The sequence below is a fragment of the Megascapheus bottae genome, chromosome 19, assembly GCF_031878675.1.
Source record: "Megascapheus bottae isolate mThoBot1 chromosome 19, mThoBot2.hap1, whole genome shotgun sequence".
Taxonomy (NCBI): domain Eukaryota; kingdom Metazoa; phylum Chordata; class Mammalia; order Rodentia; family Geomyidae; genus Megascapheus; species Megascapheus bottae.
This window is the reverse complement of record NC_143527.1, coordinates 4,964,928-4,991,461: the sequence shown is the minus strand read 5'-3', so window position 1 is coordinate 4,991,461 and position 26,534 is coordinate 4,964,928. Positions and strand designations below refer to the sequence as shown.

The 26,534-nt window shown below is 41.8% G+C and overlaps 1 protein-coding gene across 4 annotated transcripts in view; it reads left to right on the top strand.

Moving 5' to 3' along the window:
- The window catches only part of Socs6 (suppressor of cytokine signaling 6), a 34,406-nt gene extending 10,255 nt beyond the window's left edge, over positions 1-24,151 (top strand). For 3 of the 4 annotated variants that reach the window (XM_090352966.1, XM_090352968.1, XM_090352969.1), the window contains one exon: positions 11,598-16,718. In XM_090352966.1, the coding sequence (XP_090209092.1) occupies positions 11,724-13,328 (1,605 nt within the window). In that variant the 5' untranslated portion in view covers positions 11,598-11,723 and the 3' untranslated portion in view covers positions 13,329-16,718. Of the gene's footprint in view, positions 1-11,597; positions 16,719-22,151; positions 22,222-22,858; positions 23,309-23,636 lie in introns of those variants that run through there. The other variant, XR_016538806.1, reaches the window with a different exon arrangement.
- The last annotated feature ends 2,383 nt before the right edge of the window (positions 24,152-26,534 follow it).

Sequence of the window (26,534 nt, the reverse complement as noted above, 5' to 3'; positions counted from 1 at the left end):
GCTACATGGGGCCTTCCTGTAAATCACCTGGTTATTGTTAACACAGGTATGATTCAGAGGGCTTGTCATAGTTACAAAAGTCATTATTCTATTACACAGCAGTACTAAGGGTCAGGAACTGGAGACAAAGACCAGCTTTAAAAAAAAAATATATATATATAGATATAGATAGATAGATAGATAGATAGCAGGGCACAGTGGCTCACGTTTGTAATCCTAGCTACTCAGGAGGCTGAGATCTGAGAATCAAGTTCAAAGCCAGCCTGGGAACTAAAGTCCATGAGACTCTTAACATCCAGTTAACCAGTAGAAAACTGGAAGTGGTGTTGTAGCTCAAGGGGTAGGGAAGTAGCCTTGAGCTGAAAAGCTCAGGGACCACGCCCCCACACAGTGTTCAAATCCCACGACTGACAAAAAAAAATGTTATTTGTCATTACACTATGTTTCTTAGAATTGTAAACCTGAACATAACATGATAAGATCTGAATTCTTTGTTAATCAGTTTTCTAAGCCAGCTGCATTGATTTTGTTTTTGGTGAAGTCGTGAATACTGGTTTGATATTCATTTAAGTGGAATATATTGAACTCATTTAACAGTAAAGCATGCTTCAGATGTTCAAATAAAGGTTGTTCACTGCAGGATAAACATCTAGATCTCTATTTTTATTGAATCACATACTTTTAGAACTGGATGTGATTAAGAGATGAAACTCACATGCAGAGTCACTTCTTTAGAACAACAATTATAAATCATTCTGTTTATTCAACTTTAATTCCACGTTTTTTAGATTTGATCCTGTTTCTTCTATCTACCTTTATTGCTACTCATTTTCCATGTCACTTTTTAAAGTAGAGCTTCTTGTAAGATCTATAGGCTGTGAAAGAAATTACTATCCTTCACTTGTTTTTGTTTGCATGTGCTTGTTGAGAACTGAAGGGGTTGATGTATTAACCTTATTTTCAGGCTAACTAGTTGATCTGTGACAGTCTTCATGTATGCTGGTGGAAGTCATGGGATTCCAGCATTATCCAATGTCAGCGTATGTTCCAGGTCCCTGGGCACAAGGCCCTTTGTGGAGGGGAGCATACATGGAGCCAAAAGATAAGAGGAGGAGAGTAGTTAGAATGCACTTGCAGTAATGCAGGTGAGAGAAGATGGTAATATTGGGTATAGAGGTAAAAAGCGACTAGATGCTGCATGGTGTGAAGGTAGCTGAGATGGGACTTGAAGACTTAGATGTGAAGCAGGTTAAAAAATAAAAAGGAGTCGGGGATGAGTCTGGATGTTTTGACCTGAGCAGTTGGAAGGTGAAGTGGGAGAGGCTGCAGGTAGAGCAGGTTTGGAGGAGGGTGGGAAAGATGTAAAGGTCAGGATGAAATAAATGGGTTATGCTTGCGCATCCATCGATGGTATTCCCCAGTGAGAATGAATGAAGTCGGGGTGTGAATATAGGTGGAGAGGGTACGAGAGCGGGCCTGCCAGACACCCCATCATGAAAGGTCAGGGGCAAGCCAGCCAGGGAACCTGAGAAGTGACCTGAAGTCCCATCGAGTCAGTGGTGTCAAGTAAAACTTCCCAGAAAAGGCTAATTAGTGACGCTGGAGTTTATGTGTGCTGGCGTGGCCGTAAGAAACTATGAAGAGGTGGAATCTAGCTGCTGAGTTTACTGGGGTTTCTCCCAGCATTTTGCCACACTTGCAATTACAGATGGTACTGCAGTGGGTGGAGAAACTGGGGTCAAGACAAGTTTGTTTTTATATGAGAAAGTTTTGAGGAAAGGTTCAACAGGGGAGATTGTAGGAAATGTGGTATGCAAGAGTTCTTTAGAGGTAAGGTGCAAGTAGATGTGGAGACGTGGCGTGGTCAGCTGATGGGATGATAGAAATTGGAAAGCCCCTCAAGTAAGACTAAAGATGGTGTGATGACAGCTTGAGGAGTGGTGTGAAATAGTCAGCAAAAAAGAGAACGGGAATGAACCAGGAAAATGGAGTTGGTCTGCAGGCAGTACCGAGCATCTGTCTGAGGATTATGACCAGCTTGTGCGTTAGACCCAGCCACGCTACGCTGTCAGTGTTAGGTATTGCCAGAGTGCAAGGAGGGGATAGAGATGTATTCATGGACTTGATTATAGTGATTAGTTGTGCAATATAAACAATAGGGTGGGAGGAGCATTCCTTCCACCTAAAACGTTCAATTTCAGTTTTCCTTAGAATGAGGAGGAAGAGGTTCTACTAAAGCAAAAATATGCCATTGACACTGAAAGCCAAGAAAGACCTTTCATTTGCTTTAACCTGATGATTTGAAGTTTCCAGATGGATATGGGAGGCTCGGGCCTGTAGTCCTCCTACTTAGGAGATCGGAGGATTACAGTTTGAAGCCACCCTGGACAGAAAAGTCTGTGACTTTTAATCTCCCATTAACCATCAAAAAGTTAGAAGTGGGCTGGGAGTGTGGCCTAGCATGCTTGCCTAGCATGCATGAATAACTGGGTTCATTGATACCACATACATAGAAAAAAGCCGGAAGTCATGCTGAGGCTCAAGTGGTAGAGCTCTGGCCTTGAGAAAGTCCAAGGACAGTGCTCAGGCCCTGAGGTCAAGCCTAGGACTGGCAAAAAAAAAAAAAAAAAAAAAAAAAAAGTTAGAAGTGAAGCTGTGGCCATGTGATAGAACACTACTGGCCTTTAGCACAAATATCATTTTGTTTCCTGTGTCTAGTATGTAACTAATGAATAATATGAAGTTTCCTCATGATATATATAGACTACAAATATCAGAATTTATTGATATCTACCAAATTCCATTGTTTAAGTGTACCAAGATGTTGTTTGTTGCTCTCATCGCTGGAGATTAGGATGTATCTGATTTTCTTTAACTCAAATGTTTTTTTAAATCATAATTCAGGGGGCAGGTTATGTGCATCCTTACCTCTGCCTCCTTCCTCATTTCCTCTCCTCCTTCCTTTCTTCTTACTCTCTTTCCTTCTTTTCCTCATTTTCCTCTCTTCCTCCTTTCCCCTCTTCTCCCTCTCCTCCTTTCTCCTCCCCTCCCCTCCCCTCTCCTCCTTTTTCCTCCCCTCCCCTCTCCTCCTTTCTCCTCCCCTCCCCTCTCCTCCTTTCTCCTCCCCTCCCCTCCCCTCTCCTCCCCTCCCTCCCCTCCCTCCCCTCCTTTCCCCTTCCCTTCCCTCCCCTCCCCCTCCCTCCCCTCCCTACCCCTCCCTCCCTCCCTCCCTCCCTCCCTCCCTCCCTCCCTCCCTCCCTCCCTCCCTCTCTTCAGAATTCAGGGCCTTCTCCCCCTGGAGCCACACCTCCAGCCCTTTTTGCCTAGACAGTGATCTCTTACCTAGGCCTCCTGTGAAGATCAAGCACCAATTTTTCTGGGATTCCAAACCTGTGCTAGCATGCCTGGTTTGTTTTTGGAGGTTGAGTCTGGGAAACTTGTGCTCAGGCTAACCTAGAGCCATGATCCTTCTATCTCAGCTTCTCACATAGTATTACAGAAGTATACCACAGACCTGGCCCATTTTACAACATTGTTGTCAACCTAGGAGGGTTCCAGTGTACTCATTCAAACAATTGCTATTGTTTAGTGGATGTGTAATGCCATCCATTTGTGGTTTTAATTATATCTTCTTAATGACTAATAACACAAAGGTTCAGTGGCCATTTTTTGTTTTTAGTAACAGATCTAAGAAGCCAGTCCCCTCTCTCCCTTCTCTTTGCTTCCTTTGTCTTGTGCTGAGGATTAGACCCTCTTGGTTGCTCACTAATTTTTAAAATTGAATCATTCGTCATAAGTAGAGGACTTGGTATATAAATATTAGTTATGCTAGGCTGGTATTTTCTTCCGGTCTACAGCTAATCTTGTATTTCTTTAAACACAAAAGCTTGTTTATTATATTTTTTATTTTAATGATGCCTAATTTGTCAGATTTTCTTTTGTTTACTATTGTGGGTTTGGTATTTTAAGAAAGAAACCTTTGCTTACAATAATACAAACTCTTCTTTTGAGGTTGTATAGTTAGGTCTGTGACTTGTTTTGATCTTCTGTATGTTGTGAGGAGAGGGTTTTAAGTGGTTTTGTTTTTAGCTGTCTGAGTCTCAAGACACTAATAATTGAAAAGCTTGTCCTTTCTTCACTAGTTTGTCCTGGCACTTTGCTTGGACCAGGTGATGATAACTCATTTGCTCATCTTTTCCTGTTCCACTACTTTGCACCCCGTGTCTACACCAGGGTCAAACCCCTTAAGTCCTCTTGAAATCGAGTAGTATAACTTTCTTCTTTTTCAAAACTGCATCTTCATATACGTTTTAGGAACTATAACAGATTATACAAAGAGCCTATAGCTTTTTGATAGGTACTGTTTGTCTTTATACACCAGTTTTCAGTTTGGGGGAAAGTGCCATAATAGTAATATTGGGTCTCCCCAATTATTTAGCATCCTTAGCCAGCAGTGTTGACTGTACCATGTTCTTCTTTTCAGAAGTTTGAGTAATTTTACTCTTCGATGATGTTGTGGACGGAATTATCATAATTCCTTTTTTGTTTTGTTTGCTGGCAATTTGATTGCCGTCCTTTCAGCTTGGTTTTTTTTATAAAATTGTGTCAGCTCATGAGTGAGAATGGCTGTGGCTCTTTCCAGTCTGAATGCACCTTGACTGCTCTGTGTTAAACGGGATGGGGCTGACTTGGAGCAGACACCCCCCCCCCCCCCGTGTTGTCCACAGCCTCAGGTACAGTGTTCAGGGCCCTCGTGGGACAGGGTGATGTTGCTGTGGCTTCATAGCTGCCCTTTACTTCGTGGAGATATCCTACTGTTCTTACTTTTAGCTTGAACACTGTGAGGTTTTGTTGTCATTTCTTGTTTTTCGTTTTGGTCTAATTCTTATCTACAATCATGAATGACCATGAATGGTATTTCTATTGTGTGTTAATTGTGTGTGCGCACGCGCACACAGACACACTCACATACACTCACATATGTACTGCTGAGAGTTTGCTGATGTTAAAGCTTTTTCATCACTGTTGATGAATATGTTGCTCTCTCATTTCTTGTGATGTGTTTGGCTGTGATATCAAAGTCATTACTGGCCTCATACACAGGCAGAGTATTTCTTCCTTCTGTGTTGTCTGAAAGAATTTGTGAAGGATTCTCTGTTTTCTATTTTACCGAGTTCTACTCTTGATACTGTTTTCTTCTGTTGGATTCAGTTCTTCATTCTCTAATTTTTTGAGGGGCAGTATGTTTGGATTCAAAGCTTACTTTCTGGGCAGGTATTCTGCTGAGCCATCCCCCTAGCCCTGCTTGCAGTGGGAGAGTCTTGCTTCCTTCCAGAGCATGAGCCTGGACTGCAGTTTGCCTGTTTTAGAATTCCTCTCATTGCTGGGCTGTCAGACACGTGCCCTATGGAGATGGAGTGTCAGCAGACCTTTTTTTATTTTTGACAGTACTGGAGTTTTTGAACCTCAGGCCCTTGTTCTTGTTAGGCAGACATCTACCCACCCGTGAGCACTGATTTCCTCTACACAGATCAAATGTGTAGATACATGAGGGTTTTGGGGTTTTTTTGTTTTTTTTTGGTGGGTCATGGGGCTTGAACTTGCCTGGGCGCTGTCCCTGAGCTCTTCAGCACAAGGCTGCGGCCCTACCCTTGAGCCAAGCCCCCCTTCCCATTTTCTGGAAGTTAATTGGAGATAAGAGTCTAAGGTCCTTATGTGCCTGGGCTGGCTTTGCACCTTGATCCTCAGATCTCAGCCTCCTGAGTAGCTAGGATTACAGGTGTGAGCAACCATACCCGGCTGGCTGTACATGAGATTTTTGTACACTATTGCAGCTTCTTGCTCATCAATACAACTTTGTACAGATGCCTTGCCCAGAGTTTGTTAGATCACATGAATGAAATACCAAGTTTCTTACTGCTTAGTCCAGCTGTTGTTACTTCTGGGGTTCCCACCAACAAAGACCTCTGCCTTTTCCACCTCAGACATGACTCAGAGTATACTGAGTTCCCAGCTTCTGTTGTCCATTGTGGTTTGGAAAAGGTCAAACTAGCCAAGGTGGTTTTTTGGTAAGGTGAAGATGGTGAGTCTCTAGGTAAGTGCACACACATGTGCTACAATTGCCATCCACAGGATCAGGCATTGTCCCCACAGCACAGTGGAGGCTTCCCCTCTGAGTGGTTCCCTGAGGCCACACAGCTGATGGCTAACTACTTCCTGTGCTGGACTCTGAGATACTTCAAGGTCTTTAACTATTGCTTGTCTCCAAGGCTTTAGATTTTTCCAGAAAGTGCAGTATTTTGTCAGTGCCAAAACAGAGATAATGATAAAAATAAGGGAGGTGAGGAAGGCAAAGAAGTGGATGCCAACTAGGGGAATTGATGGACATCATAGTGACTGATGGGAACCATGGCTACACGGAACGAATTCAGGCATGCGGAGTGTTGGATGTTAGGGATTCCATTGGTGGAGGTGTTGGTTCCTGTGGCTGCGGGGTGCAGAACCATTGGTGCTTGTGAGTCATGACTAAAGCCGGAAGGAAAGGCTGTGAGACGCAGGAGCAGGGATACTGTGTATGGGCAGGTTAAGTTAACAGCCGCCTGTGAAGCCTTCCTTATATAAAGGAGCATGGATGCAGCTGGTCCTGAGGGCTGCAGAGTCGCCTCTCCAGGTGACTGAAACAGTTGCTCCTGTACTTGCACTGCTTTACTTTCCTTTGCTGCTCCAGTAACAAAAGTCAGCAGGCTCCCTGTTCCCTTTACACTTTCTTTGGAAGGATAATCACTGCACCTTGAAGATCCTTTGAGACATGTAATGTGCACATGTAGCATTCAGAATACACAAGTAGAATCATTTTGCATTTTGTTTAATAGGTTTTGTTTTTCCATTGATGTATCCTGGACACCTGTTTACTTGGATAACGTTCCATTGGCTTGATTATAGTTTATTTAACGAGTAAAATTTTGGATACATAGTTGTGTTGGTTCCTGAAGTTTTGTTTTTTGAGATCTGTAGTGAAAGGTGTGTGGTGACTGGACTTGACACTGTGTTGACCAGTTGTGATTGGGGGTGAGTGGCTCAGTGTTCCTGTGCCTCACTTAGCCTCCCTTTGACGCGGTGGGGATAGGACTACTGTTGCCTACAACAGCAAATGCCTCTCTAACCCCTGGCATGCCAGGCATGGTTTTAAGGCCATCTCCTCCATGAACCATTTGAACCCTACATACAGCTGCTGAGGGAGTGAGATACATGTGAACTCAGGCAACCTGGCTCCATCGTGGTTTTTACAGTGCTATATGATAACAAGGAATAACAAGACACAGCGTATTCAGGAAGTTTATACTGAGGCCTGCTCACAAGTCAATGTGTAGCATGTAATAATCGAGTGATAATAGCTTCTTTTTTTAACTTAAGTTTCCTTTTCAGTGAGGTTTAAATTTTAACGTAAATCAGCTTTTTTTGGGGGGGGGGACTTGACCTCTGGGCCTGGGAGCTGTCCCTGAGCTCTTTTGCTCAAGGCTAGCACTCTACCACTTGAACCACAGTGCCCCTTCCAATTTTTTGGTGGCTAATTGGAGATAAGAGTCTCACAGACTTTCATGCCTGGGCTAGGTTTGAACTGTGATCCTCAGATCTCAGCCTCCTGAGTAGTTAGGATTACAGGTATGAGCCACTAGCACCCAGCATAAATCAACTTTTTAAATATGCAATTCATCGAGTTTTGACAGACGTAACCGTGTAAGCGCAACACGGTGAGCACAGAGTGTCCACTCCCCAGGTGCCTTGGATTTCCCTGGGAAGAATTAAGCTTAGGTAGTGATTGGCCATCTGAGTTCCTTCCCCATCTTTTGCTTTCTTCCTTTCCTCCCAGATTGCGTTTTGTTTGCCTTGTTTTTTTTTCTCTTGCTGTCCTTTTATGTGAAGTGCTGTAAATGTTGCTTATTTGCTTATAAAAGATCTTTGCGCTTACCAACTTTTCACTACAGTCTGTGTCACAGCACTTTGTATCATAAGCTTTTGCAATTTTTCCATTTAATTCTGACTGTACTTATACTGCTTTTGAATTAGCCAGAATTGTATAAACTTTAATGGTCAGATCCATCTTTTCTCTCAGGCTATACTTAAAAAAGATCTCAATACAAGATTAAAATTTTTTCTCCAATTTTTTATCTTTTTTAAAAAAATCTTTTTACCTTTTATTCCTCTGAAATTTATTTTGATAGAAGAAATGAAGTATGAGTACTGCAGATGGCTGTCCGACGCTCACCACTGTGTATGAAGGCCCACTTTCCCTCAAGAGTTTCATATGCACTTGGCAGATCTCTCCTTTCTCTGTTTCTGACAGTGGTGGGGGTCTCTTCACCAGTGTGTTGTACTTTCCTGTGCAGATTATTCTCCTTAGTACTTCATAACTTCTCCATTTTTACTGCTTGCATACAGTTTAACCTCACTGCTGTTTTCTCATGTTCTCTGAGAAACTCTGATGTTTCCTTTTATCAGAGATTGTTTTATCTAAGAACAAGATGTACCTTTCTGTATACTGAAATGTACTATCCTCAGGAGTTTTTCCTATCATTCTTCGTATTTCTTAGTTTATCATTTTTGAAGATACCATAAACAGAATCTAATTCATTTTATTTTCTTAGATTAACATACATATTTTAGTCATTTTGTTCGATTTTGTGTTTAATGATTGGATGTTATTTCTTTCATTGTGTGCTTATTCATTTGAAAGTGTTCTTTGCACAGAATGTTGGCTTTCATATTGTATTCCTCCAGGATAGTGTTATAAGTACGTCTTTTTCTAGTTTCTTCTATTACAGGTTTGGTTGTAAAATCATTCTGAATTGGTTTATGTTAGTCAATAAACATCACTAACTAGAGACTTCTGTACTTGAGCATTTTATTTTAAATGAAGACACATTAATATATGCTCTTCTCTTAATTTTAAGTGGGAGACCAGTGTCTTCCTTTAAAAAAGATATTGAATAAACTATGTCGGTTTGAGTGGTTTGGGTTTTTTTTTTTTCTTTTTGCTTGAACTCAGGGCTTGGGCCCTGTCTCTGAGCTCAAAGCTACCACTCTATCACAGCCCCACTTCTGGCTTTATCTGTTTTATGTGGCTCTGAGGAATCAAACCCAGGGCTTCATGCATGCTAGCACTCTATTGCTAAGCTATATCCCCAGCCTTAGGGTCTATCTTTTAAAGAAGAATTAGAGCAATCTAAGTGGAAAGTGCACATTACTTATTAAAATACCATTTCTTCAGCTTCTTTTTTTGGAGGGGAGTAGCTTTTGTCTGAAACTTTAATCTGTAGAAAATTTTTAGCCATCTGTGTTTATTACTTAACTTCATTAGGCAAATTTCTCTGAGACTCAGGTTCATCAGGTTCAATGAGGATAATAATACAGCTATTTTGCTTTAGGAAGTCTAGTTGTCTGTGTGTCAATGATCAATTGACATCTGTTAAAAGAGAGGTTGTGATGTTATATTTGTGAAAGTTTATATCTGTAAAGCACTCTTCATTTTAAATGCCTGAAGTCTTTTTCCTTGAATCTACACATTTTCAATGTATATGTAAACTTAAAATTTTACAATTAGAAAAGCAGTAAGCAGATTCAGTGTTTACTCAGGCATCAGGCAGATGGTAATCCTATAAAAAGATGGCATATATTTTCAGAAATGAAAACAGAAAAACAGAGACTCTTAAAAATTCCAGAGTAATTTTTGCCTAGAAAATAAAGGAAAGAGATAGAGACCATACAGCCTAATAGGACTTTTTATAGGCTTTCAAGTCTTCGACTGTTTTCTGCAAACTAGGATTGAGTTGTCTAGATTAAAAAGGAAGAAATTTCAAGTAGATAACTTAGGTAGCTGCTAAGTTGTGGTAGTGTCTCTGATCTTCTGTCGTGTGGATATGTGGTGGGAGGAAGAATTACCATTTGAATTCCAAGTTCAGTGGGGTTACTTGTACTTGTGAACTTACCACCTTCGAGTCGGGTGACCATCCTGCTGTCCAGGCAGGTGCGTGGGGTGGGAGACGTACCGACGACGTACGGGGCCACTTGAGAGTAGCTCACACTCTGGTGATTTAGAAGAAGCACTGTGCTTTTTCTGCCTTGTATTCAAAACTGTAGTACATGGTAGTAAGATTTTTAAGAGGCCATACTGCTGATCCTGACAGGTTGTTGATCAGAGTGGTTTTCAGTAAGCTTAGTTTCCTTGCAGATTCCATTTACACACCAGCCAACTGCCGTCTGTACCCAGACCGCTCGTTTGTCCCTCCTCCTCCTACCTTCCACCTTCTGTTGCCATTATGTTTTACGTGGATTTGTACTATAAATTTCCATTCATAGATCTGCCCTCCTGCTGCTGGAGGGGGTGGGGCCTGCATCGTACTATGAATTGAACTGCATTGATTTGCAGAACTGAGTGGCTAGAGCTCCAGGTGAAAAAGCCCAGCCTGCAAGCACTCTGTATCACTTTCCCTCTGCTCTAGGCACTGAAAACGTGGGGTGGGTGGGCCTTGTTCTCAAGGAACATTTCTAGGCCACTTCCCACATGTAAGGTGTTGTTTCTATACAGGTAAGCTGTGGATGAGTGGACTTTGTGTCACTCCCATGTTCTGTGGTGCTCTCCCTCTTGAGTGTCTTTCTAGCACTCAGCAAGGCAGTGGGCAGAGCTGTGTCTGAGATAAACAAGGTCTATACAGAGCAGGGAAGGAAGGGAACACTGGCCTGTACAGTAGGAATAATAAGCCCAGAACCATGAGGTACAAAAAGGAAGGATGGTGAATGCGGGTGGTTCTTTAAACTCCATCACACATTTGCCACAAACCCCCGTGACACAGGCAGTAATTTCATTGTGGAATGAAGCAGAATAAAAGTTCCCAAGCTGTCGGGCACCAGTGGCTCATGCCTGTCGCTGCTAAAGGAGTGTGAGCTCTGAGGATTGTGATTTGAAGCCACCCTGGTCAGGAAACACCAGGAGACTCTTATCTACAATAAATGTTTCACAAAAGCTGGAAGTGGTGCTGCAGCTTAAGTGGCAGAGCGCTCTCCTTGAGCAAAAGAAGCTCAGGGACAGTGCCTGGGCCTAGAGTTCAATGGAGCCTAAGGTCTAGCAAAAGAAGAAGAAGAAAAAAATCCCATGCTGCCTGTGTGTTTGAAGCTAAGGCCTTCCACTTGATAGAAAGTAAGCTGTGCTTCTGTCCCTTTTTTCTGTTAGATTTTTTTTTTTTTCCAGGTAAGTAAGGTCTTTTTGCCCAGACTGGCCTAGAATACCAGACTTCTTATCCAAGCCTAGCTGGATTTGCAGGACAGATCACTAGACTCAGTGCGTTTGTTGAGGCAGGGGCTCACTAACCTTTTGCCTTGGCTGGCCTTGGACTGCTATTCTCTAGATTAGCTGGGAACAAGCTTGAGCTACCATGGCTGCCCAGAGTTGTCATTCAGAAGAAAAGAGTTGAAGCTGAAGTTTAAAATCTCTTAAGATTTAAAGCTAAACTCAGTGAAATAAAACTTTCCATGGAAGTTTAGAAACTAAAAATATTTTTGTTGAGTTTGTTTTTGAAAGTTATTTATTTTTTTCCTTTTAGAGAGTGGCTCCGAAGGTTAGATGAACCTGAAAACCACATGGATGCCACTTTGCAGCCTCTCCAGATGTTTGGGGATAATACTCCAGAGAGACACTGATCCACTTGGATTAGTGGTAGCAAGTCATAATGAAGAAGATTAGTCTTAAAACCTTTCGGAAATCTTTCAATTTGAATAAAAGCAAAGAAGAAACTGACTTCATGGTAGTCCAGCCTCCATCCCTAGGCAGTGACTTTGGAAAAGAGGATTCCTTGTTTGGTAGCTGCTATGGTAAAGATATGGCCAGCTGTGATCTCAACGAGGATGAAAAGGGGGGGAAAAACAGATCAAAGAGCGAGAGTCTGATGGGCACCCTGAAAAGGCGGCTCTCGGTGAAGCAAAAGCCCAAAGGCAAGAGCAGCTCGCCTTCCGGGGGCTCTGCTGATGACGACACCTTCTCCTCCTCCTCTGCCCCCATTGTCTTCAAGGATGTCAGAGCCCAGAGGCCCATCAGGTCCACCTCCCTCCGCAGTCACCACTACAGCCCCACCCCCTGGCCTCTGCGGCCCACAAACTCGGAAGAGACGTGCATCAAGATGGAGGTGCGCGTCAAGGCCTTGGTTCACTCTTCCAGCCCGAGCCCAGCACTGAACGGGGTGCGAAAGGATTTCCACGACCTTCAGTCGGAAACTGTGTGCCCGGAGCCAAGCATTCCACTCAAGAGTTCTGATTCCCCCACGGGAGACCTGCGTCTCCACCTGGACGACCATGTGCCTGTAGTTATTGGACTTATGCCTCAGGACTACATTCAGTATACCGTGCCTTTAGACGACGGGATGTACCCTTTGGAAGGACCGAGGAGCTACTGTCTGGACAGTTCCTCGCCCATGGAGGTCTCTGCGATTCCCCCTCAGGAGGGAGGAAGCTCTTGTGCAGAGGAAGAGAATCAGGTGGACCAGGACCTAGTCGTTGGCCCAGAGATCTTTGTGGATCAGTCTGTGGATGGCTTACTGATGGGCACCACGGGAGTCATGCTGCAGAGCCCCAGAGCCAGTCACGAGGACGTCCCTCCGCTCTCACCGTTGCTACCTCCAATGCAGAATAATCCAATCCAAAGGAACTTCAGTGGACTCACCGGCCCCGACGCCCATGTGGCTGAAAGCGTGCGCTGTCATTTGAATTTTGATCCTAACTCTGCTCCCGGGGTTGCCAGAGTGTATGACTCTGTGCAGAGTAGTGGCCCTATGGCTGTGACAAGCCTGACAGAGGAGCTGAAGAAACTCGCCAAACAAGGGTGGTATTGGGGGCCAATCACACGCTGGGAGGCGGAAGGGAAGCTGGCGAATGTGCCAGATGGCTCTTTTCTGGTGCGGGATAGTTCGGATGACCGTTACCTTTTAAGCCTGAGCTTTCGCTCCCATGGTAAAACACTTCACACTAGAATCGAGCACTCTAATGGTAGATTTAGCTTTTATGAACAGCCAGATGTGGAGGGACATACGTCTATAGTAGACCTAATCGAGCATTCAATCAGGGACTCTGAAAATGGAGCTTTTTGTTATTCAAGGTCTCGGTTGCCTGGATCTGCAACTTACCCCGTCAGACTGACCAACCCAGTGTCACGGTTCATGCAGGTACGTTCTCTGCAGTACCTGTGTCGTTTTGTTATACGTCAGTATACCAGAATAGACTTAATTCAGAAACTGCCTTTGCCAAACAAAATGAAGGATTATTTACAGGAGAAGCACTACTGAACGATTGAGAACCCTGCGTCCTGCACTTTGGGAATAAGAAAAAGAGATTGAAATACAGTTTACAAATTTCCCGTCGCCATCACAGTCTTTTGCTGCCATAACTGTTTTAGTTCTATGTGTAAAAGAGTCATGATTTCTTTAGGGGTGGGGAAGTGTCTGCACAATGTTGTGGGTTTATTTTGGTTCTTTAAAAAGGGATGTCTTGAGGTTCTGGAAGTGTGAATTACGTTAATCGCAGAATAATCACAATGTGAATTATCAGATTTTCCTTAATCCCCTAGTCCTTTGCTGCTATCCACTGTGATTTTTATGCATTAAAAGCACATTTCATGTGTATTCAACCCTTAGTTGGATGAAACTTAGTGAATGAAAATTGCTGTCTTTAAATGGCCCATTTTCAAATGATAGTGTTGAATAAACATATGTGTGTGATGAAACACTGAAAATGATTTGTTAATCTCGTACTATGAAAAGATTACTCAGAATTAGGAATTGGCATAATCTTGGTTAATGGAATGCAAATCTACAACGTGTTTTACAGCACTTCATATTTTTACGGTTGTGCTAATTGGTTTTTTTTTTTTTATCGTGAACGGTTGGATCTTTCTGTTGCCTTCATTTTCATCTTGTCTTTTTTAAATAAATGGCCTTACATTAAAATTGTAAAGACATATATACCACCAGTTTAGAAAATTGTTGCCTTTTCTGTCCTTCAACTCGGGTACAAAGTTGGCATAAGTCAAAGAGTCAGAACCAGAACTGTTGTTGTAGAAATAAAAGATAGCCGTACTTTCTGGAGCACTTTTCTGTTATCTAAGCTTTGCTTAAATGTTACATGGGGGATTTCTTTAGTTTACTCAGCAATTTCTTCGGTGAATTTGATTGTACAACTAATTTTCATAAATGGATTCTCTTACAATATTAAAGTTGATATAGTTTTAAATGGATTTGACCATTAAAGCTTGTTTTACCGTTTTTATTTCATATAGTCACCACTAAAAGGTGCTAGTTTTGATCACTTGCTCCCATTTAACTTGACCCATAATTTTTAGAAATTGTGGAACATCATGTGAGAAAAATAGTTAAATCATATCAACTGTGTGGAAGTTTCCTGCCAAAAATGCTGTCAATTAAAGTTAGGGTTTTTATTTAAGTTTAATTCTTAATTTGCTTCTCATCCCTAGTGGTTTTTTTTTTCCTCTGCTAGTCATTGAAGTAAGACACCTAATAATTTTTAGTTATTTTGAAATCCAGAGCATTTATTCAGTTCCTGATTCTGTGATACAGTATTTAAAGATTTCCCCAGGAAAATGCTCCTGGTTATACAAGCTTTAAGGAAAAGTATTCCATCTCAGTGGAGCATGTTATTTGAGATATCTTTCTTTTGTGACTTCTAGTTTTCCTCTCTCACTTCCTTTCATTAAACACAAGGGAGAAGGTGGGGCCAAACTTACTGGCTTTGCAATCCAAACATAACTGTCTTTTCTGTGTGTTTCTTCAGATGGACTTGGGATCCTCCAATAAAAGGCATAATGCTGTAATATGATGTGGTGGTATTTTGACTTAAAGGGGAAAAGGTACTTAATTTTGGTGAGGTCAGGTGTTGTCACAGAGTTGCTGTGTGTTGGTGATAAACTGTCAAAATGGCTTCTCTGCCTGTCTAGTTTCGCATCTCCCCTTGGATGGGAGCCTGTGATGCACAGAGGTCTCTAATCTGCCCCCAGCCTGTCTCATGGATATGTAGGCTATGTTTTTCTCACAGTGCTATGTGTTGGATTTATGCATTTAGTGTCAAGGTTACCCTTATCTTCATTCAGGTATTTTTAAAATTGTATTTTCTGGAGGGCACGTTTGATGTTCTAATCCGAAACACCTCTGTTTAATGTTTTTTTGTGTGTGTATTCCTAATTCAGAATACTATAAAGGAATGTGCCCTACTCTAGTCCAGTTTGAAATTGTTCTTTGAGAGCAGTGAGTGAGCTTGCTAAGAAATTAAGTTCACGAACTGAAAGACGTATGATCCCATTTTCTGCTTTTGTGTAGACAGAGATCCGCTTGACGTAACAGCCCAGTGTGATGGGAGCACACTGGAAGAGCGGACCATGGGGAAGAGATAAGTCCTCTCATCCTTTAGTGTGTCTCCTCACAATTTGGTGAAAGCTTCGGATTTTGTTTTAAGTGATGTTGGATGATGAAGATACAACCTGTGGGTGATACTTAAAAATCTGCATTAAGAACAAGTGAGAGTACTATATCCACTTATTATGATGGTTGGTTGGATCAAGATTTTAAAATGACATACTTGATCCCAAAACATGATGGAAGCTGGGAAGTATTTTAAGGCTTCTTAGGACACCGAGGCACTTTTACAGATCAGAAAGCTGTAGGAAGTACTTGACAGATCTCACCCTTCTCTAGCAAAACTTAGTTCTCTTTCTACTTGGTGCAGTAATTAGAAAATTTAGATCACTTACACCGTCAATGAGAATAACCATAGAACTAAAAAAGTAGTAAGGAAACCAGCCGTTCAGAACAACCTCTTGCTGTTGAATAAAATTACATGCCAAAAGCTTTACATCATTGGCATATAGGAAACAAAACAGAGATGACCACTTCTGAGCCAGTATTAATTGAAACAGGATCCAAGTTACTCAAATGTTTGTGGGTTTTGCAGTGTCTACTAGTATTACAAGTCGGTCTTAGCAACAGTGCTTTCAGGATCTAGGTTTAGTTACTGTACATTTCACCTTTCTGAGAGAAACTGCTTCAGGAAAGATTCAGAATAACATGTTTTGATTTTAGTCTAAAATTTTGCATGGAATGTGAAGTGTTGATTGAAAATGAAATCACCCTACCAGCAATAGACAGTTTTGTTGAATTAGAAGGAACTGTATTCCATAAATTAAATTGAAATTAAAAAGGCACTGGTACATTAATAATCAAATTGATTTCTTAATGCTTTTTTAATCTTGTAAGGGAAGATTTTATAAGCATCCTTTTTATTGACCAATCATAACATAGCAAAATATGTGTAGTTGCTGTTTCTGAAAAATGATACAAATGCTACTTGCAGAGATGAGCAATTCTTAAAGATTTTGTAATAGCATACATACTTAAAGAAGTCTCATAGTTGTTGGAGTGCCATGAAATTAATACTTGCAATCCAGATTGCTGTAGTTTACACTTTTTCCTGTATGTTTCAAATCAGGTGTGTACCATTTGTACTGAAAACACCACAGAATGAGCTATCCAAAGTCCATTGATTTTAATATGTGTTTTGGTTTGTAAAAGAATTATAGTAATTTCTTGCACATTTTTGGAAATTAATTGTATAAGAATTTATGTATCTACTTCTAGATACAGTGTGTAAATAAAAAAATTCGTTCACAAGATCTGCCTTGTAGTCTATTTAATATCCTAGTGAATTATTTGATTTTACTTAGGATTTGCACAATGGTGCAAATGTGCCAAAATAATGAGTGAGTCAGGAGGACATTCTACTGAAAAAAAGAGACCAGGGGCTGGGAATGTGGTCTAGCAGTCTAAGACATGGAGACCTGGGTTCGATTCCTCGGTACCACATACATAGAAAAGGCTGGAAGTGGTGCTGTGGCTCAAGTGGTAGAGCTCTAGCCTTGAAAAAGCCCAAGGACAGTGCTCAGGCCCTGAGCTCAGCCCCAGGACTGGCAAAACAAAGAGACTAAAATAATCACAGGGATGAAATATTCAAGGTTAGGCAAGTGACAAAATATTTGCATTATGACTTTTTAGAAAGAATATTGCCTGTTTAATGGAGTCTTGTGGAAGTAGACCAGGCCATATAAGTGTATCAATACAGAAATCATTTAGAAGTTCTATAGATAAGGATTCGGCCTACTGTTTATATACTTTTACTATTCCGAACGTCATTTTGTAGTGAAACAAGTACTTGCATAAATTGATTTTTGTCATCATGGCTAGTTCCCATGTGCAGCGCAGGAAGGATCAGTGATGATAGTTTAGTCTCCAGAGTGGAACTCTTGCTTACCATTGACCTGACCCTGCAGATGGATTTTCTTTTTTAGGGTTATTCATTCATAGTGACTAAAAGAGGGAAGTTCCTGGGAATTGCTTGCAAATCCTAGAAGCCTTCAAGTACCACTATGAGACTGGAGTAGATAGCTATGTCCTGCTCTCCAGAAGACCCATCCTGCTGCAGCCTAGCAGACACCTTCCATAATTTATTGCATTCTTCACATAGCCAATTCCTTCTACCTTCAAATTCTTAACCCTCCCTCCTTTCCTCCTTTCGTGTGACCTGTCCTGCTGATGAGTATTCAGTGGCTTTAACAGTGCTGCTTTCTGGCTTCTTTCTGTTTTGCCTTCCTCCGACTGGACAGCTTCCAGACATATCACTTACCAGACTTCACAGTTCCATAGGGGCTTTTGTTTCCCAGGCCATCTGCTCCCTGGTAGAGGTAGTCACTTTGCTGGAGTGGACTTCCTTATTCAGTTCAGTTCTCTTAGATAAATCCAGAAGCCCAGGATAGAGCCATTGGCATGGAGAGAATGAACACCTGTTGGTATCTGATTATGAGAACAAATACAGGGAGCCTTAGGACTTCCCAGTCCTGATACTGCTGAACAACGCCGGCCAAGTGAGCATTCATCTCCTTGTTTTCTACAGCTGACTTTTGTAGCCAGGTTCCCAGAACCAAATTTGTGCAAGGCTGCACTTTCCCTTACTTAAACCCAGGAAACCCGAGAACCACTCGTGGACAAGTCATAGAAGGGTCCCCTATGAAAAGCTCTCTCAGATTGCGAAAGTCAACCAGAGGCTGGTTAGAGTGGACTTCTTAGATTTTGGCAATTAAGGGGCCTTGCACCTGTTAGGCAAGTGCTGTACTATGGAAAACCCTAATCTGTTTTACTTTAGTTTTTTCAGAGAGACCCTTGAAATATCTCCAATAGTTCAAATACAGTAGGAGCTTCTGCTCTGCAATAAACTAACATTCTTCTGGTCTTTAATTAAATATCAGATGGGACCAAGATGTAAAAGGAAAAAGCTGTATTTTCTCTCACTCAGTCCACGTTGCTTGCTCCTGGGGTGCAGCCACTCTACTTGAATTGTAATCTCTCTCCAGTGCTTTATAGCTGCTATATTTATCTTTGGCACTTTATCCTCCTTGCTGTTTTTTTTTCCTCCCAAGATTTCTTTTTTAAAGTGTGTTTCTTAATTTGTTTTAGTTTAAGGTTCCTGAAGTCTTACTTTGTACATGAAAACTTTCAGTTGGACAATGACTTAAAGGGAATTTCTATGAGGTTCCTTAGATTTTTTCTTTGTGATAGCTTCCTTTGTAGGGTTTTGGCCCTGAAGTCCTCCACGATCTAAACACAGTTTTGTCTGTGTGATAAGGCTACTGGTTTCAGCTTGAATGCCCCCTGAGGGGTTGCTGAAGTTTGGAAAATGAGCCTGAGGCCATAGCTGGGGTCAGTGTTGGGCTGGTGTCTCATGTTTTCCTTTCTAGAGAACTGCTTTGTACATGCTTTCATTTAGTTGTGTTTTGTGGAATGGTTATCAAATATAGCTTTTCATAGCCAGCTGGGGCAGGGAAGTGTGAGACCATTTCCAAAAACCAATAAAAAAACTGGAGGTAGTGCTATGGCTGAAGTGGTAGAGCGCTAGCCTTGACTGCAAAAGCCCAGGGATTAGTGCCCAACCACAAGACTGGCACAAGAAAGAAAAATAGTTCTTCATCATCACCGGGAATCACTATCTGGCATGTCTACTTGTGCACCTGAGTACTTTTTCCCCCTGCCCCCAGTTTCTCCTGGCCTAGAATGAGGCCAGTAACATGAAACATTATATTCAACCACTGTACTTCAACGCAAGGTGCCAGGACTTTGTGGGCGGTGGGGGTGGCAGGGAGGGATGGAGAGACACTTCTTGATTCCAGAAGAATCTCAAGTTAAATGAGATTCAGGTTGACCAAATGAATTTGAGATGATGTCTTATTGATGCATCAGTGAAATGTTCCTTAACCAGTGTGTGTGAGTTAAGGCCTGATACTCGTGATAGGAAAATCTACCCTCCGCAGTAAAAGCTGCCATCACAGCATAAACCGTAGGAACCTCGTCCACACAGTTCTGGAGACAAGTCCAGGACCCAGGAACTGGCAGAGTGGATGTGGGATGAGTGCTCTGCCCTTGGGTTGCGGTTGGCCCCTTCTTGCCATGTCTTCCTGTGTCCTTTCCTTACGACCTCACTGTATGTTCATTTTCAATGATCCCACCCCAGACACCATCACACTGGGGGTAGGTAGGGCCACAGCCTATGGATTTGAGAGGGAGCAACATTCACATCACAGCAAGTGGTAAGGACAGACTTCAACCAGGAAATGCTGGGGTGGGAAGTAGATGCAGGCTGTTCCAAATGCAGCGTGGAGGTGGCTCAGATGTCAGCTAGGGTGGAGAGCCCTCCCTCACGGCTGCTTCACCAGTCTCTTGCCCTCTTATGTACTTCCACACTGGTCTCCTTTTGTTAAGTGTTCAGCTGTAATATTTCTGTGTGGTATATTTCATGGGTGCTAAGGACTTCTCACCCTCTCCCCCCAACCACCCACTTCATTCTCCAAGCAAACACGTCTGTGGAATGGGACCAATTCGCCAGGTAATTTGTTTATACTCTGCTTCTGTCACCCCTACGTCCAGGAATGTTTCCACTGGACCTCAGTATTTTTCCTCTTCCCAGAAGTAGCATTTTCACGACATCAGTAGCACACTTGTACATGATGTTCCAATGTCGAACAAAAATCCCTTTACAAAAACCAAATTGGATCTTTGTGGTTAAAGATTTAATCCCAAACTATGTCTTTCAGACTTAACATGTGAAATAGATTAAAGGTGAAAACAAAGTTTAGGTTACTAAAACCATTCTATCAGCATTTCAAATACATACTCTTCTTTCTCTGGTACAGCAACAACTTTCCTAGAGGATCTTTAAATGAAGCCATTTTAATGAAAATAATCTAGCAAGGCCAAAACATATACTTTGTTGAGACTTTGGGACTTTCATGAAATGTGCTTGTATGACTAAAATAATTTACAAAATAACTTTTTTTCACAGCTTTGATCAGTTTCTGAGCCAGTCTCTTGATTATCGGAGACAGCCACCTCTTTTTCACATGAGAATACCTCTTCACCAGGCAAAAAAGTTGTGAAACTAAACTTTGATCTCTATTCTTTGATTATGGGAAAAAGATAAATGTCATCTGCTTATTACAAGCCCTGTTTGTTTTGAAGATTTCAGATAGTAAGGACAGTAAAAGTGGGTATAGGTTTATTTTATGCCTTTGGGTCCCTCTTGGAGTTTCAATTCTCACTACATATTTTTCCTGGTAATATTGGCAGATGGTTTTCTTTGTGGATTTTTTTTTTTAGCTACATCTGAGGAAGTAGTTTTTCCCTGTTTAGAATTTAAAGACAATTGGTGGAATCCAGAAATTCAGCAAATGCCAACTGAAAAGGAAATCTGAACTTGAGTTCTTAGAACAGCTTAAATCCCCTTTCTGCCTTATATACTGAAATGCCTACATGTTTATACTGCTTCCAGTCATTTGGGAATTTTTGAGTACTCTGCATTTGCCCTGTATTTGGAAAATTAAATGTCAATTCTGCATGTAATAAAGTTAATTTAATTAACGTGAGAACTTAAGAGTAGGGAAGACTCCATCTAAGAGCATCAAATGTGAAACATGTATTAACCACTAACTTGCGATTCTTCATCATTAACCGAAGTAACCTTGGATTCTGAATTACTAAGCTATTTGGAACGAAAGCTGTCCTCTGTAAGAACTAGGTTCTGAAGCCATAGGAAAAGGTTTTGGTTCTTGATCCTTAGAGATGAATACAAATGAGAAACGATGAAAAGAAGTGAGGGCTTTTCTTTTCCTCTGCCACCAAGAGGTAGTGATTTGAATGGCAGCCTTCAAGCTAGGGTTGGTGTGTGTACACCTACAGGTCAAAGATGTGAGACCTTTTCAGGACAGGAGGGCGGAGTTAGTCAAAGATCACCATTTCCCAGATCTCCGGGAACCGTGTGCTTCTTAGTGATGCGTTGGAGATCGTGTTTGGGGTAAGGTTGGGTTCTGTGCCACTCTACTTTGAAGAGTTGCAGAATGCCTTCGTAACCAATAAAAACCATGACCTACCCCCAGCTGACAAACAATATTTAATATGTTTACACGTGATTCCTTTTCTCTGTGCTAGTTCGAGTTATTCCATTATTTTATTACTTTGTATTTCTCGTCATATTCTGTCTGCCTGTTTATTCTAAATGTTTAGATGTCAAAAAAGTGACAAAAGTGCCTTAATTATCATGATTTGACTGAGTAGTGTGTTGGATTTGCCTTTCTCATGGGCGGTCTCTTTATATCCCAGCCTAGTTTCTGGGAGGTTCAGTTCAAGGAAGCGGTGACTCAGCTGGACCTCCTGAGTCATCAGGAGAGAGTGCCCTGGGGAGAGGGGTGGACAGGAGCTAGGCTGTGTTCTGTCTCATGTCTGCTGGCTCACTAGTGGATTACCTTGAGCTTGTTTATTGGTAATGGTTTAATTTCATACTCTTCTCCATATCCCCAAAATGTTAGTAATCATACTTTATTACACTGCCTCTCCATCAGGATGCTTCAAAGATCAATGATTAAAAACCACATAAGATTGCGATTCATTCTGGAGGTAAGTTTCATAGGAAATATTCCCTATGGTTTCCTTTTTCTTCCTAATTATGCCTTCAGGATAAGAAAGCACAGTGTCAGCTATGGGAATGTTTTGAAATTCCTTCCGCAGGAGTCTTGGATTCATTTAAAATGGATGTGGAAGCACCTAGAATTGTTCCAGCTGGCTCTTACTCTACCAGGTAAATATTTCTAAGATCTAATGTGCTACTTTAAATGAGCTGTTTATGGATTTGGCTGTTATAGTGGCATTGTTCTTTTGTGTTGTTGATAGAACCCATTGGTTTTATAGGCCCCACTTCTCTGTGCCTGCATATATTTCTTAAGACAAAGGATACCAGAGCTGAGTAGAGGAGCCAGCCCACTAAAAGACATTTGTCAACATGTTATACAATGGCAGACGATCGTAGATTGGTTGGTAGCTTAATGTCATAGTGTTCTATACTCTTGCTTCCTCATATTCAGGCTCCTTGTAGCATGTTTAGTTTATATCCTCAGGCTTAATGCAAATAGTAGCCACATTTCTAAGCAGCAAGTTTTGACATGGGATTGTACATGTGCAGGAAGACAGGTTTTGCCAAAATGGCTGAGAGAGCTCTTCTCCCTTTCATCTCCTTTTATCCAGGGATAAAATTATTTCACACAAGCTTCCAGTACTACACCTATTTGGGTCGATTGAAGTCTCATAGCCTTTCTAGGTTGGGTGGGGAAGGGCCAGGAAGAGGTGAGTATTTTGCCTGCTCAAGCTTCAGTATTGAAAGGTGGGGAGGGAAAAGAACTAGAACTAACAAGTCCTTGTTCTTTCTCTGTTACTTACAGAACTCATTGCCTGTCAGCTACCTCCACGCTCCAGGGAGTGGACTGGAAAAAAATCTCAGTGCTTGTGGAAGCACATGTTTCCCATTATGGATATATACTAAAAGACAAAGAGCAACCAAAGAAAACCCAACCACAGCTGGGGTTCTGAACCTCATCACACTGCTTTTAACAGGTCATCTACTTCTGTGTTAGAGTGGGTGGCATGTGTCTGTTTAAATTATGTTGATGTTTACCCAGAAAAAAGCCCCTAAATCATGTCACCCTCGGGACTGTAGTGGGAAATTGGCACTGCCATGAGTTTTCCTCGAATGTTATCAGCCTTGTGAGGGTGGTGAGCAGGAACTACTATCAAAGACGTGAGAAACATGGAATGAACAGCTCGATGGACAGTCGTTCTGCTCTTAGAGGCTGGCATGCAAACAGCCAGTTCTCTAGACTCTATAACCAAAGGTAGGTTCTCTGTCTGTGGTCTACTGGGACCCTGTTTCTAAACCAAATACTTTGTGATTTTCTTGGCTGTATGCTGAAATATATACTTGGTTTGCATTGACTATTTGGAAGATAGTATGGTATGATATTGGCAATAGATCACAGACAAAATCAGTTCTGTACCTGAATTTCAGAACATAGGAAATAAACATACATTTCTTTTTGTTTTCATTTTACTCAGTAAAATCTTACACTTACTCGTCTACCTTGAAAAGAAGTTTGTCCTATAGTTGTACCTTTGTTACCAAAATAATCGTCCCTAAGAACTTTCTTCCTTTTTGCCTTTCAGAGTTGGGGGAAACATACAAACAAAAGTCAACAAAGCCATCTTCCTGCAGGTCAGCACCATTCTCTGAAAACCAAGAACATAATTGTGAATAAAACCCAGCAAGTGTTAAAGAAGTTTGATGTGTCTTGACTCACTGTGTAGCTGAAACTGATTTGGCTGAGGATAACAGAGATTTGGACACTGCTTACATCAGTACCTGGTTTATTTATCTCAGAATCAGCAGGGGGTGTTCATTTCAGTATCTAGAACTATTCCAGGGCCCTGCTTATTACACCTGCCCACCATGCTCTGCTTCCCCTGAACCTGCAGAACATCTGGGTGACAGAGAAAGGAAGAAGTCATCAGGTCTGAGGATTTTCCAGAAACCCTCCATGCCATGTCCTGCCTGGCCTGTATCACACAGCCACTTTTGGCCGTTAAGAGTTTGGCCTTGAGATTTGCAATAGAGCAAAACCTAGATACATAAGGCCATATAGTATGATGCTAAATGAAAGGACCTCTAGGATATAGAAACAAAAGCCATATAATGAGTGATTGTTGTCCTTAACGTACTATGTTATCTCTCATCTCTTTTGCTGTCCCTTGGTTATTTCATATTGTTACAGTATCTCACTTTGTTATCTGATATATTGGATATATTTGTATTTGGCTATTTGAAATTGGATAGGGGAGGGGGGAAAACAAGATGAGGGGTGGGGTGGGGGTAGGGAAATGGGGACCAAGACATGAGAAAGGGTATCAATGTATGTGAATTAATGCACCTTCTATCTGGCAAATATCATGTAACCCTTCTATTAATTACAATAAAAATATATGGAAAAAAAGAGTTTGGCCTTATGTTTTAGTTTTTTTATATTTTTAAGCCTGGGCATGTCGTCGTTTCTGTAAAAACTGAAATTCTTTTAATGAGGATGAAACCAGGAAGTCATATTCCCTAACCAATTAGCAGTGTGTACCTTTCCCAGCCACAGAAATCATAACATCTGTGATTTCATCTGCTGGTTGTCACTTTCAGTATCTGGCACCACAGTAGACATACATTAAGTGATTATATATAAAATGCTATTGTATTTTCTCTCTCCATTAAGTTAAAAAACAACTTTCCCATCCATTTTCTTTAAACAGAAGTGAAGTTGCTTTACTGTGTTATGTGTGCAGTTTCACACCTGTCCTCGTTGTTTGTAGGGGAGGGTCGTGTGGGCCATATGACTCATGTGGCAATATTTAGTTGTTCCTCTGTATCTGCTGTCAATAGATCCAACCAACCTTGGATTAATAACATTCAGAAAATTTGCACCTGCATTGAACAGATACAGACATTTTTATCCTTGCCATGGTTCTCTAAGAAATGTAATGGCTATTTACAGAGCATTTACATTACACTGTCTATCATAAGTCATCTAGGTATAAGTTAAAATCCACTGGACGATGTGCATAGCTACATGCAAATGCTACAGCATTTTATGTAAGGGACTTAATACGTCTGATGGCTTTGATTTCTCTGGGGCTTCTTTGATCCCTTCATCCGAGGGAGTACTGTGTCACACTGGATGGTTTAAAACACAACAAACAGAGTAATTCTCATTGTTTTGATAACTGGGAAGTCAAGGTCAAGGGGTGAGGTGATAATGGCGTCTGTTGAATGCTCACTTCCGTGTTCATAGATGGTGCCTTCTTCAGGGGCAATGAGCTCTTGAGTTTGTTTTGTAGATAGGCACTGTACTACAACTTACAAGGATCCTGCCCTCCTCCTCTCATCATTTCCATGGTCCCACCCTCAGACACTGTCACCTTGATCACATGTCAACACAGGCATGGGGGCAGGGCAGGGTGTGCAGCCACTTAGTCATCAAAAGGATCTGAGGCACACTGTGGGATTCCCATCCCCCTTTCCCAAGTGCCCTGCCCCATGCACATCCTTGCTTATCCTGAATTTTCCTCTCCCGGCCCAGCTGTCCAGCCTGTGCTAGACCTGAAGATGGTTTGACCCTCAGGATGAGTCAGCAGGTGGCTCATGCTGTGCAGCCCCGCCTCACTGTCTGGCTGGAGTAGTAGGGACAGTTACCCGAGTATTCAGGCAGAGCTGGAGCAGGGTCCTGTTCACTGCCTGGCTGCATCGTGGGTCCTATCCTAGGAACTTCAGTAGAACAGGCATGCCAAACTCCTAGACTCACTCTACGGTGAGTCAGCCGCTCGCAACCTTGTTATTGGATTTTGTCAATTCCTGGCTTTCCCCTCAATGATTTCATTCTTTTTCTCTATTTCAGTTTTATCTCCGAATATGATTAGAATTTTCAACTTGAAATGACCCAAGGAAGTTGCCCTTTCCAGCCCCCCACCTTCAGGGATTCTGGAAGACTGTGTCCAGACTCTCGATGCTGAGAAGACACTCATCCTGTGGGAAATCCACCTGTGCCATGCATGAGGCTGACATTTATCAGACTTCTTAATTTTGTGCCAACAGGAAAATCTCTGGTTTAACAAAATGTCTGAAAGGACTAATGTGTTTACTGGGCCTGCCATCGTAGGTCCTCACTGTGGCACAGGCAGAATTAAATGACAGCTTGAGCCTGTAAGAAGTTCAGAGGGGAAGCATCTAGCAAGCATCTAGCAAGCACAGCAACAGTTTTTATAAGAGCTGAAAAATATGATGAGGTGTGAGAGAGAAGGAAGCTGAACAGTATTGTGTGCCATTCTGACTGGCGTCTGTAAAATATCCAGGCTATATCTGTAGGAGGCTCTTTGAACATATTCCTCTCCGCTCTCACTCTTTCTGGTTTTTCTCCCTCTTTTCCTCTCTTCCTTCCTCCTTCTACACTTATTACTATGAAAGTTTTAAGAAGTGGTTAATTGATTTGATGCAGGATGACTGGTAAAAGCATTGTGAGAAAGGCTTGA